The 14313-nt window shown below is 36.8% G+C and overlaps 1 protein-coding gene and 1 pseudogene across 3 annotated transcripts in view; both read left to right on the top strand.

The window, feature by feature from the left end:
- ANKRD17 (ankyrin repeat domain 17) overlaps positions 1–3099 on the top strand; it is a 214043-nt gene extending 210944 nt beyond the window's left edge. For all 3 annotated transcript variants that reach the window (XM_006898445.1, XM_006898443.1, XM_006898444.1), the window contains 3 exons: positions 20–198; positions 619–783; positions 1685–3099. In XM_006898445.1, coding sequence (XP_006898507.1) covers positions 20–198; positions 619–783; positions 1685–1744 — 404 coding nt within the window. In that variant the 3' untranslated portion in view covers positions 1745–3099. The remainder of the gene's footprint in view (positions 1–19; positions 199–618; positions 784–1684) is intronic.
- Positions 3100–13225: 10126 nt separating this feature from the next.
- On the top strand, positions 13226–13636 carry LOC102848617 (annotated as a pseudogene).
- The last annotated feature ends 677 nt before the right edge of the window (positions 13637–14313 follow it).

Raw genomic sequence — 14313 nt, 5'->3', positions numbered from 1 at the left:
TCTCTTTGTTTATCCTCAGACAAAGTAGACTGGTGTAACCCTGGCATGGGAAACCCTATGATTCACAGGCCCATGTCTGATCCAGGAGTGTTTTCACAGCATCAGGCAATGGAACGAGATAGTACAGGAATTGTAACTCCTTCTGGTACATTCCATCAGCATGTTCCTGCAGGATACATGGACTTTCCAAAAGTTGGGGTAATGGTACTTTAAGTAGAAATTTTTACTGTTTCTAGGTTAAACAGTCTGCTAGTAACAAAATGATCAGCAAGTGAAACCCACCAAATATTCCTTAGGAGAAATAGATGACAGTCTACTTCTTATAAAGATTAGTCTTGGAAATCTTTTGGTCCTATAGGGTGTACTCTGTCCTGTAGTTGCTGTTAATTAGAATTTATTGGAGGGCGATGGGTTTATTTCTTGGTTTTCCTTATTTCTAAATGTTCCTCTGTAATCTCTTTCACTTCCAAATGGAAATCTTTTATGAAATGATGCTAAACTGCCTACCTTTGGCCTAATAGATTCCTTAACCAGGAAATTTGGATGTAATACGTTTATTTAATAAAACATCAACATATACTTAAATATGTATAACTTTTGGGTTTTTTCCTTCTCAAGGGTATGCCGTTTTCTGTGTATGGGAATGCAATGATTCCTCCAGTAGCACCTATCCCTGATGGTGCCGGAGGACCCATATTTAATGGTCCTCATGCTGCAGACCCCTCTTGGAACTCACTCATAAAGATGGTTTCCAACTCCACAGAAAATAATGGCCCTCAAACGGTAAGGCTTTTCATATGGTGGACAAACATTTGTTATTTTGTGAAATGCTACAACAAAGAGGATACATGTAAATAATGAGGGGGGGGGTGTGTTCACATAATATGGTGATTATAGAAATTTAATAAAGTTAAAGTACAGATGGATGCATAAAATTATCATAAAGGGATGGTTTGAAGATAAAATTATAGAAGTTTTATATACTCCTTTAGTAGTAGATTGTAAATTAAAGTTTTACATTGATAAGTGATTATAATGTAATATGTACCTCAGAATTTGGTAGTGGTGTGAAAAGGGTTGCCTAAAGATTACTTAGAGAACATTGGTAGCCTTGTGAAGAGGAGGTGTGCAGCCTACCAAAAGACAGACAGTTGGAATCTATCAGGTGTTCTGTAGGACAAAGATGGGCAGTCTCGTGCCATATGATTTACTACTGCTGAAAGTCACGGAAGCATCAGCAATGAGTCAGCTCCAACTTAGTGGCACATAGCAACAATAACAACAAAAATTATGTATTTGAAAGTATTTTAAATACCAAAACAATTAACTTTTAAAATTCATAGAAATGGAAATATATTTTACCTTATTGGCATATTTATTATTTGTGACTCACAGTTTTTCCAATATCCAAACCTGTATATACTCTCAAAATGGTAAACAAGGAAGTGAGGGTGGTAAATCAGATCCTGTTTGAGGTATGTGAGGGAGAAGGAGAGATGGGAAACAAAGATAAAAGTAGTTGTATCGTTTTTTTCTCTATAAAACCCTAGTATATTATGAACTGAATAAAGTGTAACTTCTTCAGTCCATATAGACTAAGAGCATATCTTACTTTATGAAAGTTTTATTTAATCAAATGTATGTTTAATGTACATTTGATAAAATAGGTGCTTTCTCTTCATAGGTGTGGACTGGACCCTGGGCACCTCACATGAACAGTGTGCATATGAACCAACTTGGCTGATGAAGATCTACTGGTTAGCCTGCAGATCCTTTTCATTCAGAGGAAATCAGAAGTGGCTGAAAAACTTATGCTCCCAAATCATTCTACTGATGTGCTTGACTGGAGTGTGTAGGCTTTTTGCAGAAGAACTTACTAACTGACCTATTTTCTGTGAACATTTGTGACTGCCCATTCCCCGTCATCTTCCATTTTACCTTAGTTAGCATTTTTCTTATCATTTTTCTTTTTTTCTTTCCCTTTTTCCCTTTGGACATAACTTTCTGTTGAAGCTGTTCTTTGGCTGGTTGGTTTTAGTACTGTAAACTGCTTCTGAGCAAACACGGAAATTTAGCAAATTATGTAAACTTGATCCTGAAGTTTTAGAATGGCAAATAAATGTACAATTGTTTACATAACAGAAAAGGCTGAGCAGAAAGTAAATTTCAGTATGTCAGTATAGAAGCTCTACTTTACGTAGACTTAAATTAATGTGAGATATGTACCTTCATATTCAGAAATCTGGATGTTTCCTTCATACATTAAACTATTACTAAGCATAACTTTTCTACTTGTGTAATTTAAGTATAAAGTAAAAAAAGAGAGAGAGGTAAATGGGCATTATCAATGGATGTTTTCCTAAGTTGGCTTCTAAAATACCCAACTTGTTTTATTTGGGAATTTATTTTCAGCCAGGAACCTACAGAAGAAACTTTTCCTTCTCATGTCTCTATTACCTTTTCACACTTTAAAACGTAACATACACTTCTTTCTTCAGCTCACTCTTCTCTCTTCACCTTTACAACTAATACCAGTAAAATTTACTTCGTGATAATAAATCAATTCTGTAAAGATTTTTACTGTAATGGTCACTTCAGAGAGATAAAGCACCTTCATCGTCTGTCCTTAAAATGTTTAGATTTTAAAATTTAAAAAGCCACTTCTGGTTCCCAGTGAGCATATCTAATATAGCTACTCTTCATAGATTGTTTATTATTAAATGATTCACCTAATGTTTTATATTGGATACTATTCTTAACATTGGCTTTCCAGTCATCATAAAGAGTCTAGTTTTTGTTAATTTTGTGGAAAGCATCTAATTTCTTTTTTCCTCTGAGAGGCTTCTTGTTCTCTAATGCATATGTTATCAGTGAAAGGGATCAGCAGGTAACCTAGCCAAGTAATGGAAATTTTGCATTTGTAGTAAGACAATATAATGATATACATGATACACAGATTATAATATACGCTCTTCATTTAACCTGTTTATATAAGATGCAGGGCCACACTACTCCGTGAGATTTATATATTTCATCCACTTGAAACAATAAACAGTAACAAATCCAATAATATGTGTCTTAGCCTATCTCATATGGAAAGTAATAAGTTGAAATATAATAGATAAAAAGTGAAAAAATGTTTGCAGATTTTCTTCCCTTTCCCCTAAATTAGACACAAAGTCCACACTAGTTTAGCATTAATTAAAAGTCAAGGTAAATAACTCACAGTTGATCTATGAATATATTTCCCTCACTGATCATGGATAATTACTTCATTATCTTGAGAAAAAGTAAAAGATGATTTTCCAAGTATATCAGTTTTTCTAAAGAACACATTCATATCTTTTAATTTAGAAATTGGTCTTAAAATACATAAATCTTTGTTTTTCCATCTGTTTATGATTCATATACCCATACTTAAAGGAAAAACTAAATGATGTCCTACAAAAAAAATAGCTATGAAATAAAAATCTAGCACTTTACTCAAAAAGATATTTAATTCTATTTAATAGAATATTTTGTATATAACTTGCCACTATCCTTTATTTTTTTCTTTATTCTCTCCTGTGTTAAATAGGATTACTTTCCATTTAAAACAATCCTTTTGAAGAGTGGATATTACCCAGTATTTATTACAACATACTAAGTTTGTTGTTTCACAAAACCAAATTTCTTATAAAGAAGGTGGGTATCTTATAAAGATGATGGAGAACAAAAACAAGTCTATATGTTCTTGACTTTAAATTGACATTTTGGGCCAGGAGAATATAGATTAGAATGCCCTATATTTAGTTTGGGGGAAATCAGGCTTTGTTAAGTATAAAATAATGATTTTAGAAGTCTGTACTAGGAACATTTTCCACATGCAGTTTTTTATATTTCAGGTGTCATGCAATGCATTTTTATTTGGACAATAAAAAAGAACAATCTTTAGAGACCATATAGGTCTTTTTTCTTTCCTTTTTGAAAATATGTGATATGTATATATGCAGAGTACGTGTTACATTTTTTTCTTCTCATTCTTTTAAGAAGGGACTTAAATCTTGAAAGTAACACTAGAGTTAGTTCATATCTTAAACACCAAAAAACACAGTATCTCAATTAGTATGTAATCTCTCTAAACTTGTCATTCCATTTCATAGATGTGTTTGTTTACCAATCTCAAAAATCCCCTTATCATGCTTTTTCAATACTTTTTTATTTGCACAAAAAATATTTTATTATTTATATGGAAAAATTCTCCATCTGTTTCCCATTCCTGTAAATTAAAATAAGTATTTTATTATCAATTGAAAATTAAGGTTTTGATAGATTATTCTACTAACATAATAGTTCATTTTCTTCTCAGAACTTTAATCCTGTTATGTTCTTTATAAAAATAATTTTATGTCACACTATATTGTTCTTTTTATAATAGTGTAAAATACTTACCTAAACAGGGAAACACAAGATGATAAAAATCTCTTCAGATCCCTGATTTATTTAATGTATTTTTACTTTGATGGTTTTCAAAAACTCATTCATGCAGATCTAGTTTTATAGACTACTTGAAGCATACCAAAACTTTACAATTTTACATAAAATTTCTTTTTAAATGATTACAAAGGAAAAAAATTTACTTACTAATTTCTATAATAGCTTGACTCTTCCAACAAAAAAACCGTTTTTCCTTTGAGTTAATGAATCCATTGCTGTGTCTTACACTTTTAATATTTGGTGTACCAGAAAACCAATCCCATAGTTGTCTAAGGGATTCTGAGTTGTAGCAGCTCTCCATGGGGTTTCCACGGCTCTAAATATTTATACTATTTATAAAGTGGCTGGCAAATTCAAACTACTGATCTTTTCATTTTTATCGTAACATATACTACATCAGTAGAGCCCCTTAATATTCTTGTTAGGTATCATCGAGTTGTAGACCACCCATAGCGACCCTATGAACAGAAGTCTTGAACATGAAACTTCCATCTTTTCTCCAAGTTCTTTGAGTTTCCAGAGGCAAGCTCTTTTTTTTTTTTAACATATTTCTAATTCCTAAATTCTGGTTATATTTGAATCTTAGCAAATATATATATTCCATTACTAAATGCTTGCTTAAGTCACAGCACCCAGTTAGCTCAGGTGACTTGTAATTAGGATGAAAGTGTTATTAATGCTGTTAATATTACTATGATTGTTGTTGTGGTTGTGTACCACTGCGTCAGAAATGACCCTCCAGGCCTCTAGTGGGTTTTCAGAGGCAGTAAAGTCCACTGGAGGAGATTGCCCATCTTTTTCCGCATAGAAACTTGTGGATTTCAACTGCTTTCCCTTGAGTTGGCAGCACAATTCCTTACCACTGAGCCACCAGCTCTACTAACACTTTTTAGTAGAGCTTCCAGATTAAGACAGACTAGACAGCAGGACTGGCCACCTACATCTTAAAAACCAGGCCTCTGAAAACCCTATGAACAAACAATGAAGGAACACAGATAATTATAGAAGTAGAGCACAGATTGGAAGTCAAATCAAAATGGGGAGAAACCCCTGCAAACATCTTGTGTTAGTGGAAACATGTAATGTGTGACTTATGAATATTGGAAGGCTAGAAGTTGCAAAAACTGAAATGGAATACTTGAACATATTCTGCACAGTGATATGAGATGGACTGGCATTAGCCACTCTGAATCAAAATCACGTGGTATACTATGAAAGAAATGAAAACATAAAGAATAATACTGTATTCATAGTTAAAAAGACAATTGCAAGTTTATCCTGAAGTACAATGTTGTGAGTGGTAAGATATTATCCATATGCATACAGGGGAAGATTTTAATATGACTATTATTCAAACATACACACCAACAGCTAAAGAAATGGATTTTTTTTATCAGATTTTACAGTCTGAAATTGCCAAAACAAGCAATCAGTATACTGGAAGATAATTGGTGACTGGAATGCAAAAGTCGAAAACATTGGAGAAGGGATAGTAAAAGGGAAGTACAGACATGGTGACTGACATGAGGCTTGAAATGGAAAAGATCTAGCTCTAATTTTGTACATGCAATTAATTATTCATTGCAAATATATTCTTTAAAAAATAAAAATGGCTTCAGTGTGCTCAGATTGACTGTATATGTGGAAGGAATCATTGGAGAAGCTCAATATAAGCAGTCAAAACCAGACAAGATGCATCAATTATCCATCCAACTCGTGCAAATTTGAATTGACATTGAAGAAAATGGAAAAAAGTCCACAGAACCAAAATCGAATCTTGAGTCTATGCCACCTGAATTTAAAAATCATGTTAAGAATAAGTTTGAAGTATTGAACACTGATGACTGAAGAACAGATAAGTTGTGAGATGACATCAAGGATATCCATGAATAGAGCAGAAGATACTACAAAGACAAAGGAAAAAGAAAAAACCAAAATGTCAGAAGAAACTCTGAAAATTGCACCAAAGTGTTGTAAAGCCAAAACAAAGGGAAAAGAGGTTGAAGTAAAAGAGCTATAAAGTAGACAAGGGCAGCATGAGAAGACAAAGTATTACAGAATATGCAGAGCTCCAATAGGAAAATAAAAAGGGAAGAACTTACTTGGCATTTCTCAAGCTGAAAAACAAATTCAGCCTCAAGTTGCAATACTTAAAGATGCTATGGGTAAAATCTTGAATGACCCAAGAAGCATTAAAAGAAGATACAATATAGAGGATTACGGTATCGAAAACAATTGGCCAACACAGTAATACTTCCGGAATTAATATATGTTCAAGAGCCAGTGTTTATGAAGGGAAAAGTTCAAGCTGCCCTAAAACCATTGAGCAAAAAAAATGAAGCTTCAAGAATCTATGGATTACCAATTGACATGTTTTCCTGGACACATTTACCAGACTATGTCTAGATTTTGGGAGGAGAGCTGCCTAACCCATATGGCTGGAATAAATCCATATTTGTCGATCTAACAGAATGTAAACTGTGAAAAAATATCATTAATATCATATGTAAATAATGTTGAAGATAAATAAAAAATGGTTAAAATAGTTCATAGAGAAATGCCAGAAGCTCAAGCGGGATTTAAAAGATGCACTGGCCACCAGGGATATCATTGCTGATAACAGATGAATCTTCGGTTAAAGCAGAAGCAGAAGAATATCTGTTTGTGCTTTATTGACTGTGAGCATACATTTGACTAAATTGTGGCTGATACTGAGAAGATTGGAAATCCTAGAACATTTAACTGTGCTCGTGCTAAACATATCTAGACTAAGAGGCAGTTGGGTAAACAGAACAAGGGAACACTATATGGTTTAACATTTAAGAAAGGTATGTGTCAGCATTGTACTCTTCCTCTGTACATTTTCAGTTGTATGCTAAGCAAATTACTTGAGAAGCTGGACTCTGTGAAAAAGAATGTGGCATTAGGAATGGAAGAATATACGTCAAAAACCATTATGCAGATGACACAATCTTACTTGTTGAAAGTGAAGAGGATTTGAAGCACCTACTAGCTACTTACCAGCCTCCTGGATGATCTGTTCCACATATAGATTGAAAAGGTATGAAGATAGGACACGCCCCTGATGTACACCCTTCCTTATTTTTTACTATGCAGTGTTTCCTTGTTCTGAGGATGGCTTTCTGGTCCAAGTATAGGTTTCACATAAGCACAATCAAGTGTTCTGGGATTTCCATTCTTAAGAGTTAGCCGTAGTTTGTTGTAATCCACACAGTCAAATGCCTTTACATAGTCAATGAAAACACAGACATTCCTCTAGTACTGTGCTTTAGCCAAGATTAATCTACATTAATCTAATCTACTAATCTACATTAGCTGTAATATTCCTAGTACCATGGCCTCTTCTAAATGCAGCCTGTACTTCTGGCAGTTTTCTGTTGTACTGTTCCAGTCATTTTTGGATAATTTTCAGCAGAATCTTGCTCAATACTTTCTGCACTCTGTTGAGTCACTTTTCTGTGGAAGGGAACAAATACAGATCTCTTCCAGTCAGTTGACCAAGTGATTGTCCTTCAGATTTCTTGGCATAACTAGGTGAGCGCATTCAAGGCAGCATCTGTTTTTTGAAATATGTCAGTTGGTATGCTGTCAGTTCTTGGGGCCTTGTTTTATGCCAATTCCTTCAGAGCAGCTTGATCTTCCTTCATTACCATAGGCTCTTGCTCATGTGTTGTTTCATGAAATTCTTCTGTGGCAGCCAAATATTGGTACAATGACTCTATACTTCTTCCTGGATCACTTAATATTCTACCCAAAGAATCCTTAAGTATTGCATCTTGAGGCTTGAATTTGTTCTTCAGTTCTTTCAGCTTAATAAATGCTGAGCAAGTTCAGGCTTTTTGACTTTCTGACTCTATCTCTGCACATTTTGTAAAACTTTGTCTTCCCATGCTGCCCTTTGAAATCTTCTGTTTAGCTCCTTAATTTCTTGATTTCTTCCCTGAAGTACTTGCTGCAAAATGTCAAGGACTGCAGCCTTCAATATAGATTGATGCACAACATCAAGAAAACGAAGTTTCTCACCACTGGACCAACTGGCAACATGATATATGGTGAAGAGATTGAGATTGCTAAGAGCCGTCATTTGCTTGGCTTCACAATCAAAACTCAGCAGCCAGGAAATTAAAAGACAAATTTCATTGGGAAAGTCTGCTGTCAGAGACCCCTCCAGAGTACCAAAGAGCAATGATGTCAATCTGGGGACTAAGGTGCACCTAGTCCAACCCATGATCTTTGTAATTACTTGCTATGCATCAGAAAGCTGGGCAATGACTGGGGATGATAGGAGTAAAATTGATTCCTTTGAGCTGTGGTAATGGAGAAAAGTATTGAATATGCCATGGACTTTGGGAGAACAAGCAAGTTCGTCCTGGAGAGGACAAGACCAGGCTGCTCCTTGGAGGCAAGGATTCTGAAGCTCTAAATGATATAATTTGGGCATGTTACAAGGAGGGACCAGTCCTTGTAGAGGGACATGATGCTTGGGAGGGTGGAGAGACAGTGCAAGTGAGGAAGACCCTCAGTGAAATGGATTGACTAGGGTAATGGGGTAGGTGTGTCAGAGACAAAAAGTTTGGCTCAGGATAGAGCACTGTTCAGAGCTCTTGTACATGGATAGGGTCACTATGAGTCACAGGTTAACTTGATGACATATAACAGCAGCCATCTGTTACTGCAGGATATCTAACACTGAAGCCTTCAATTTGGATTGCATCTCAGTGTCAAGAAAACCAAATTCTTAACACTGGGCCAAAATACAAAACCATGATAGTTGGAAAAATTACTGAAACTGTTCATTTCCTTTTCCTTGGATCCACAATCATTGTACATTACTGTGTAGCAGTGATGTCATTTTGAGATCTTAGGTTGCCTGATTCAGGCCATCTGACTTTTCAGTCACTTGGTAGGCATTTGACCTGGATAGTACATGAGGATGGCAGAAGAATTGTGGTGTGCCTTTGAATTTTGGTGTTGGAATACAGTACTAATATCCCTATGGGTTTCCAAAAGAATAAACAGATAATGTCTTGGGGAAGGTGCAGCCAGAGTGCACCTTGGAAGCAAAGATGATAAAGATTTGTCTTACATACTTTGGGTATGTTTTGTAGGAGCTTATTCTTTGGAGAGGGCCGTCATGCTTGGGAAGGTGGAGAGATGGCAGAAAAGTGGCTAACCCTCAATTATTTGAATTGATAGAATAACTTGAGCCAACAAGGAACTCAAGTATGTCAGAGATTGTGAGGGTCGCACAGTATAGGACAGGGCTCAAAACTGTTGTACCTAGGATTACTATGAGTCATACTCAGTGGCACATAACAGCACCAAGAAGTCATCAAAGCCCCCTTTGTTAGACATCTCAATTACAAAAATACCCTAAGTTATATTTTGGGAAAGGGAATATAGAGAAGGTTCCATGATGCCTTTGACATAGTAAGAGTTAGGTTTCGTAGTAGATTTCTACTTTTAAATAAATTCCCACTTGGAAAATAAAACTTAACGTTCCATGTTTAATATATTAAAAATATGAACAAGTTCTGGGTTTTGGTAAAGAAATTTAAAAAACAAAACACAAAACGACATTCAGCAGCTTTGGTTTTAAGAGTATTCCCTTAAGAAGAAACTTCTGATTCCAACAATCACTTGAGAACTAGTAATGGAAATAATTTTGTTTTAAAAGTCCTTTTCTTCTACATATTCCAGAAAGCATATTCAGGTAATGAACTAGATAAATGAATGTACATGATGATAATAACCTATATTCACATTTCCAGCTTCATTGTTTGAAGCATTTAGCACCACAGTGTGTAGGAATTTCAGAGACTGTACAGGGGAAAACAAGAACAACAAAACAGGCCTTGATTTTAAGCAATTTATCAGTTGAAAAATGATGATGCATAGTTGTACTTTAACATACAGGGTCACTGAGTAAAGAAATAACTGCAGTGAAAAAAGAAAGTTGAGACATAACACTAAATTGTTGAGTTGACTTAGCATTAAATATTAAGCGTAAACTATGAATTAGAAAATTGCCGATCACTGCTCACGATATAGATTAAACCTCAACATCAAGACAAAAATCTCCACCATATTAGATCAAGAAAGGATTGAAGTTGTCAATGATGCGTTTTGCTGATATTCACAATCAGCACCCTTGATACCACTGTCAGCAGATCAGGAGATATACTGTATTGGGTAAGTCTGCTGTCAGCATTCTCTCCAGATCACTGAAAAGCATGATGTCAGTCTGGAAACCGAAGTATATCGGACTGAGACCATGATATTTTAAATCACTTACTACACATCTTAGAGTTGGATGCTAGAATTGATGCCTTTGAGTTGTGTTGGAGAGAGTACTGGACAGACTGTCAAAAGATCAAATGGATTAAGCCTTTGAAAAAGTGAAGCCAGAATTCTTCTTGGGGACAGAAATGGGAAAGCATTGTCTCTCATACTTTGGATATATTGCTTATTGTGTGCCATCAAGTTGGAACCAACCTATAGCTAACCGTCCAGCAGATTTTCAGAGGTAGTTAATTGCATGGGAAAAGATGGCCCATCCATCTTCCACGGAGCTGCTGGTGGATGTGAACCACCTGTCTTCAAGATTGAAGCACAGTTTCTTACACTAGGCCATCAGAGCTCCTGTATATGTTGCTAGCAAAAGTTATTCCCTGGAAGAAGGCATCATGCATGGAAAGGTGGAGTATCCATGAAAGATGGGTAGACACTGTGGCTGCAGCAGTGGGCTCAGGTGCATTTTAGAGATGATGAGGATAGCAAAGATAGGACTGGGTTCAGGTCTGTTGTTCATGGGTTGCTGTTATACTTGACTGGATGAAACCTGACAGCAATTAATAAGTAAACTTTATATAAATCATACATAGGACAAGTTCATTTGGAAGTTGTTAGGATTGATGTATAAGATATTTTGATTTGCTCAATATTTATTCTCCAGTCACTGATTCAGTCCACCTCATAGAGGGTCTTCCTCTCCTGTGCTGTCCCTCCATCCTCCCAAGCATGATGTCCCTCTCCAAGGACCGGTCCCTTCTTGCAACATGTCCAAAGTATGCCAGACGAAGCTTCAGAATCCTTGCATCCAAGGAGTTGTTGTTGTTATGTGCCATTGAGTTGCTTGTTATTCAGCGACCCTACATACAAGAGCCCTAAACAATAGAGCACACTTAGACTATCCAAGGAGCAGCCTGGTTTAACCCTCTAAAACCAACCTGTCTGTTGTCTTAGCGGTCCATGGTGGTCCATGGTTTATTCAATACTGTTCTCCCACACCACAGCTCAAAGGCATCAATTCTCCTATCCTCCCTAGTCATTGTCCAGCTCTCTGATGCAAAGCAAGTGATTGCAAAGGCCATGGCCCGTATCTGGCACACCTTAGTGTCCAGAGTGACACCATTACTCTTCAGTACTTTGAAGAGGTTCCTCACAGCAGACTTTCCCATCGCAGTACCTTTTAATTTCCTGGCTGCTCATGCCAAGAGTGGAGCCAAGCAAACTAAAGGTGTTAACAATCTCAATCCCTTTGCCATCCATCCTGATGCTGCCAATTGTCCCAGTGGTGAGAATCTTTGTCTTCTTGATATTGAGCCTCAATCCATATTGAAGGCTGCAGTCCTTGACCGTCTGCAGAAAGTGCTTCAGGTCCTCCTCAGTTTCAGCAAGCAGGATAACACAGATTTTTGGTAAATCTTCCCCCAATCCTAATGCTACTTCTCATACAGCCCAACCTTCTAGATAATCTGTTTGATGTATAGGTTGAAAAAGGTATGGAGATAGGACACATTCTTGGCATATACCCTTCCCAACTTTGAACCATGCAGTGTTTCCTTGCTCTGTTCTGATGACTGCCTCCTGGTCCAAGTATAGGTTTTGCATAGGTATATCGGAGACAGATTGGCACAGGACAGAGCAGGGTTTAGGGCTCTTGTACATAGGGTCACTATGAGTCACAAGCGACTCAATAGCATATAACAACAACAATATATGATTATATTGTATTCTGAAAAATGATAGTACAATGTTAGATGATTTATTAGAACAATTTACTATGGTACTGAGTTTTATTACTGATAAATGCTTCTCCAAAAATTCTGTAAAATTCTGAATCATCCCTATAAAGAATTTGCATGGATAAAATAAAATGTGTAAACCCCTTCTATACATCAGTGAAAAAGATGACCTTCAAAAACATAAATGAACACACAGGCTGCTGCACTGGTGTAAAACACTGCAGAGATTGTTAAGGTTGGCCCAAGAGGAAGCCATATTTCCTTTTGTTGTACATAGAGTTGGAACTGAGTCTGTATGAAAGCTAACAACATTCAAACTTCTAAAGATCTTTGGTTAGGTTGGGAAACCTAGTGGCTAGTCCATAGTGTACTTGCTGCACTGCTAACTAAAAGGCTACAAACTTCAGTGTGAGAATAAAAAAGTCCACCAGCTATGCTCAAGAGAAGAGTGGACAGTGTCTCATTAAGATTTACAGCCTCAGGAACCCCATGGAGTGGTCATTATGAGTCACAGTAGCTCAATAGTAGTGAGTTGTGGGGTTTGGTTTGGTTAGATTAAATGTTAGGTTGCTAACCAACAAGGTTGGCAACTTGAGCCTATACAGTGTCCCTACTGGAGAAAGATGAGGTAGGTGGCAGTCTCTCAAAAACATTTACAACCGCGCTTTCTACAGAGGTGGCTGTCATCTGCCACGGGCATAATGGCTGCGCTCAGACCCCTGGTGAAGCCAAAGATCGTCCAAAAGAGGACCAAGAAATTCATCCGCCACCAGTCAGACCGTATGTCAAAATTAAGCGTAATTGGCCCAAACCCAGAGGCATCGACAACAGGGTTCAGAGAAGATTTAAGGGCCAGATCTTGATGCCCAACATTGGTTACGGGAGCAACAAGAAGACAAAGCACATGTTGCCCAGTGGCTTCCGCAAATTCCTAGTCCACAATGTCAAGGAGCTGGAGGTGCTACTGATGTGCAACAAATCTTGCTGTGCTGAGATTGCGCAAAATGTTTCCTCCAATAATCGCAAAGCCATTGTGGAAAGAGAGAGCAGCCTGGCTGGCCCTTAGAATCACCAATCCCAATGCCAGACTGTGCAGCGAAGAAAATGGATAGAAAGCTTGTTTGCACATTTTATTTGTGCTAAATAAACCGTAAAAACTGCAAAAAAAAATTATTTACAACTGCAAAACCCAGTGTAGAGTTGCTGTGAGGAGTAATGGACGCAGCAGCAGTGCGAGTGTATTCAAACTTTTTAAACACTAGAATTTAAGAGTATGTGACTTCAGCATTTCACAGAAAAGAAGGGAGCTCTTGTGGTCTAATCCAATAGTTGTGCTGCCTACTCTAAGGCTACCACCTCTCTGGTAGTTGGAATCCACCAGCAGATAAATAGAAGAAAGTTGCACAATGTCTGGTGTTATTTACAGCCTTGGAAACCCAATGGACTGTCAGTTGTGAGTTGATTTAGACTTGACTGTGACAGTGACAGAGGCTGTTCCTGTCTTATCTCCAGAGATCATTCCACTTAATGAGTGTTATGTCTGCAATAGTTTGAAAATCTGGTATCAGACTTGGTGGACAATGTATCCATAAATATACATTTCCATGGGTTTTTGTTTAGGTGTTTTGTTTTGTTTTTCATCAACTCCACCACCTCTCCCAAACACAAACATTCTATCTCTGGGACATATCACTGTAAAGGGCCAAGAGTCAATATTATTAGTTCTCTTGATATTTTTTCTTTTCTTTTTTTTTTAAAGAATGATGCAGCTCAGAAGTTACTGTTACCC

This window comes from Elephantulus edwardii, unplaced genomic scaffold, assembly GCF_000299155.1.
Source record: "Elephantulus edwardii isolate Elephantulus edwardi_28Jun2011 unplaced genomic scaffold, EleEdw1.0 scaffold00230, whole genome shotgun sequence".
NCBI classification, from domain to species: Eukaryota; Metazoa; Chordata; class Mammalia; order Macroscelidea; family Macroscelididae; genus Elephantulus; species Elephantulus edwardii.
This window is presented reverse-complemented; position numbering and strand designations above follow the sequence as displayed.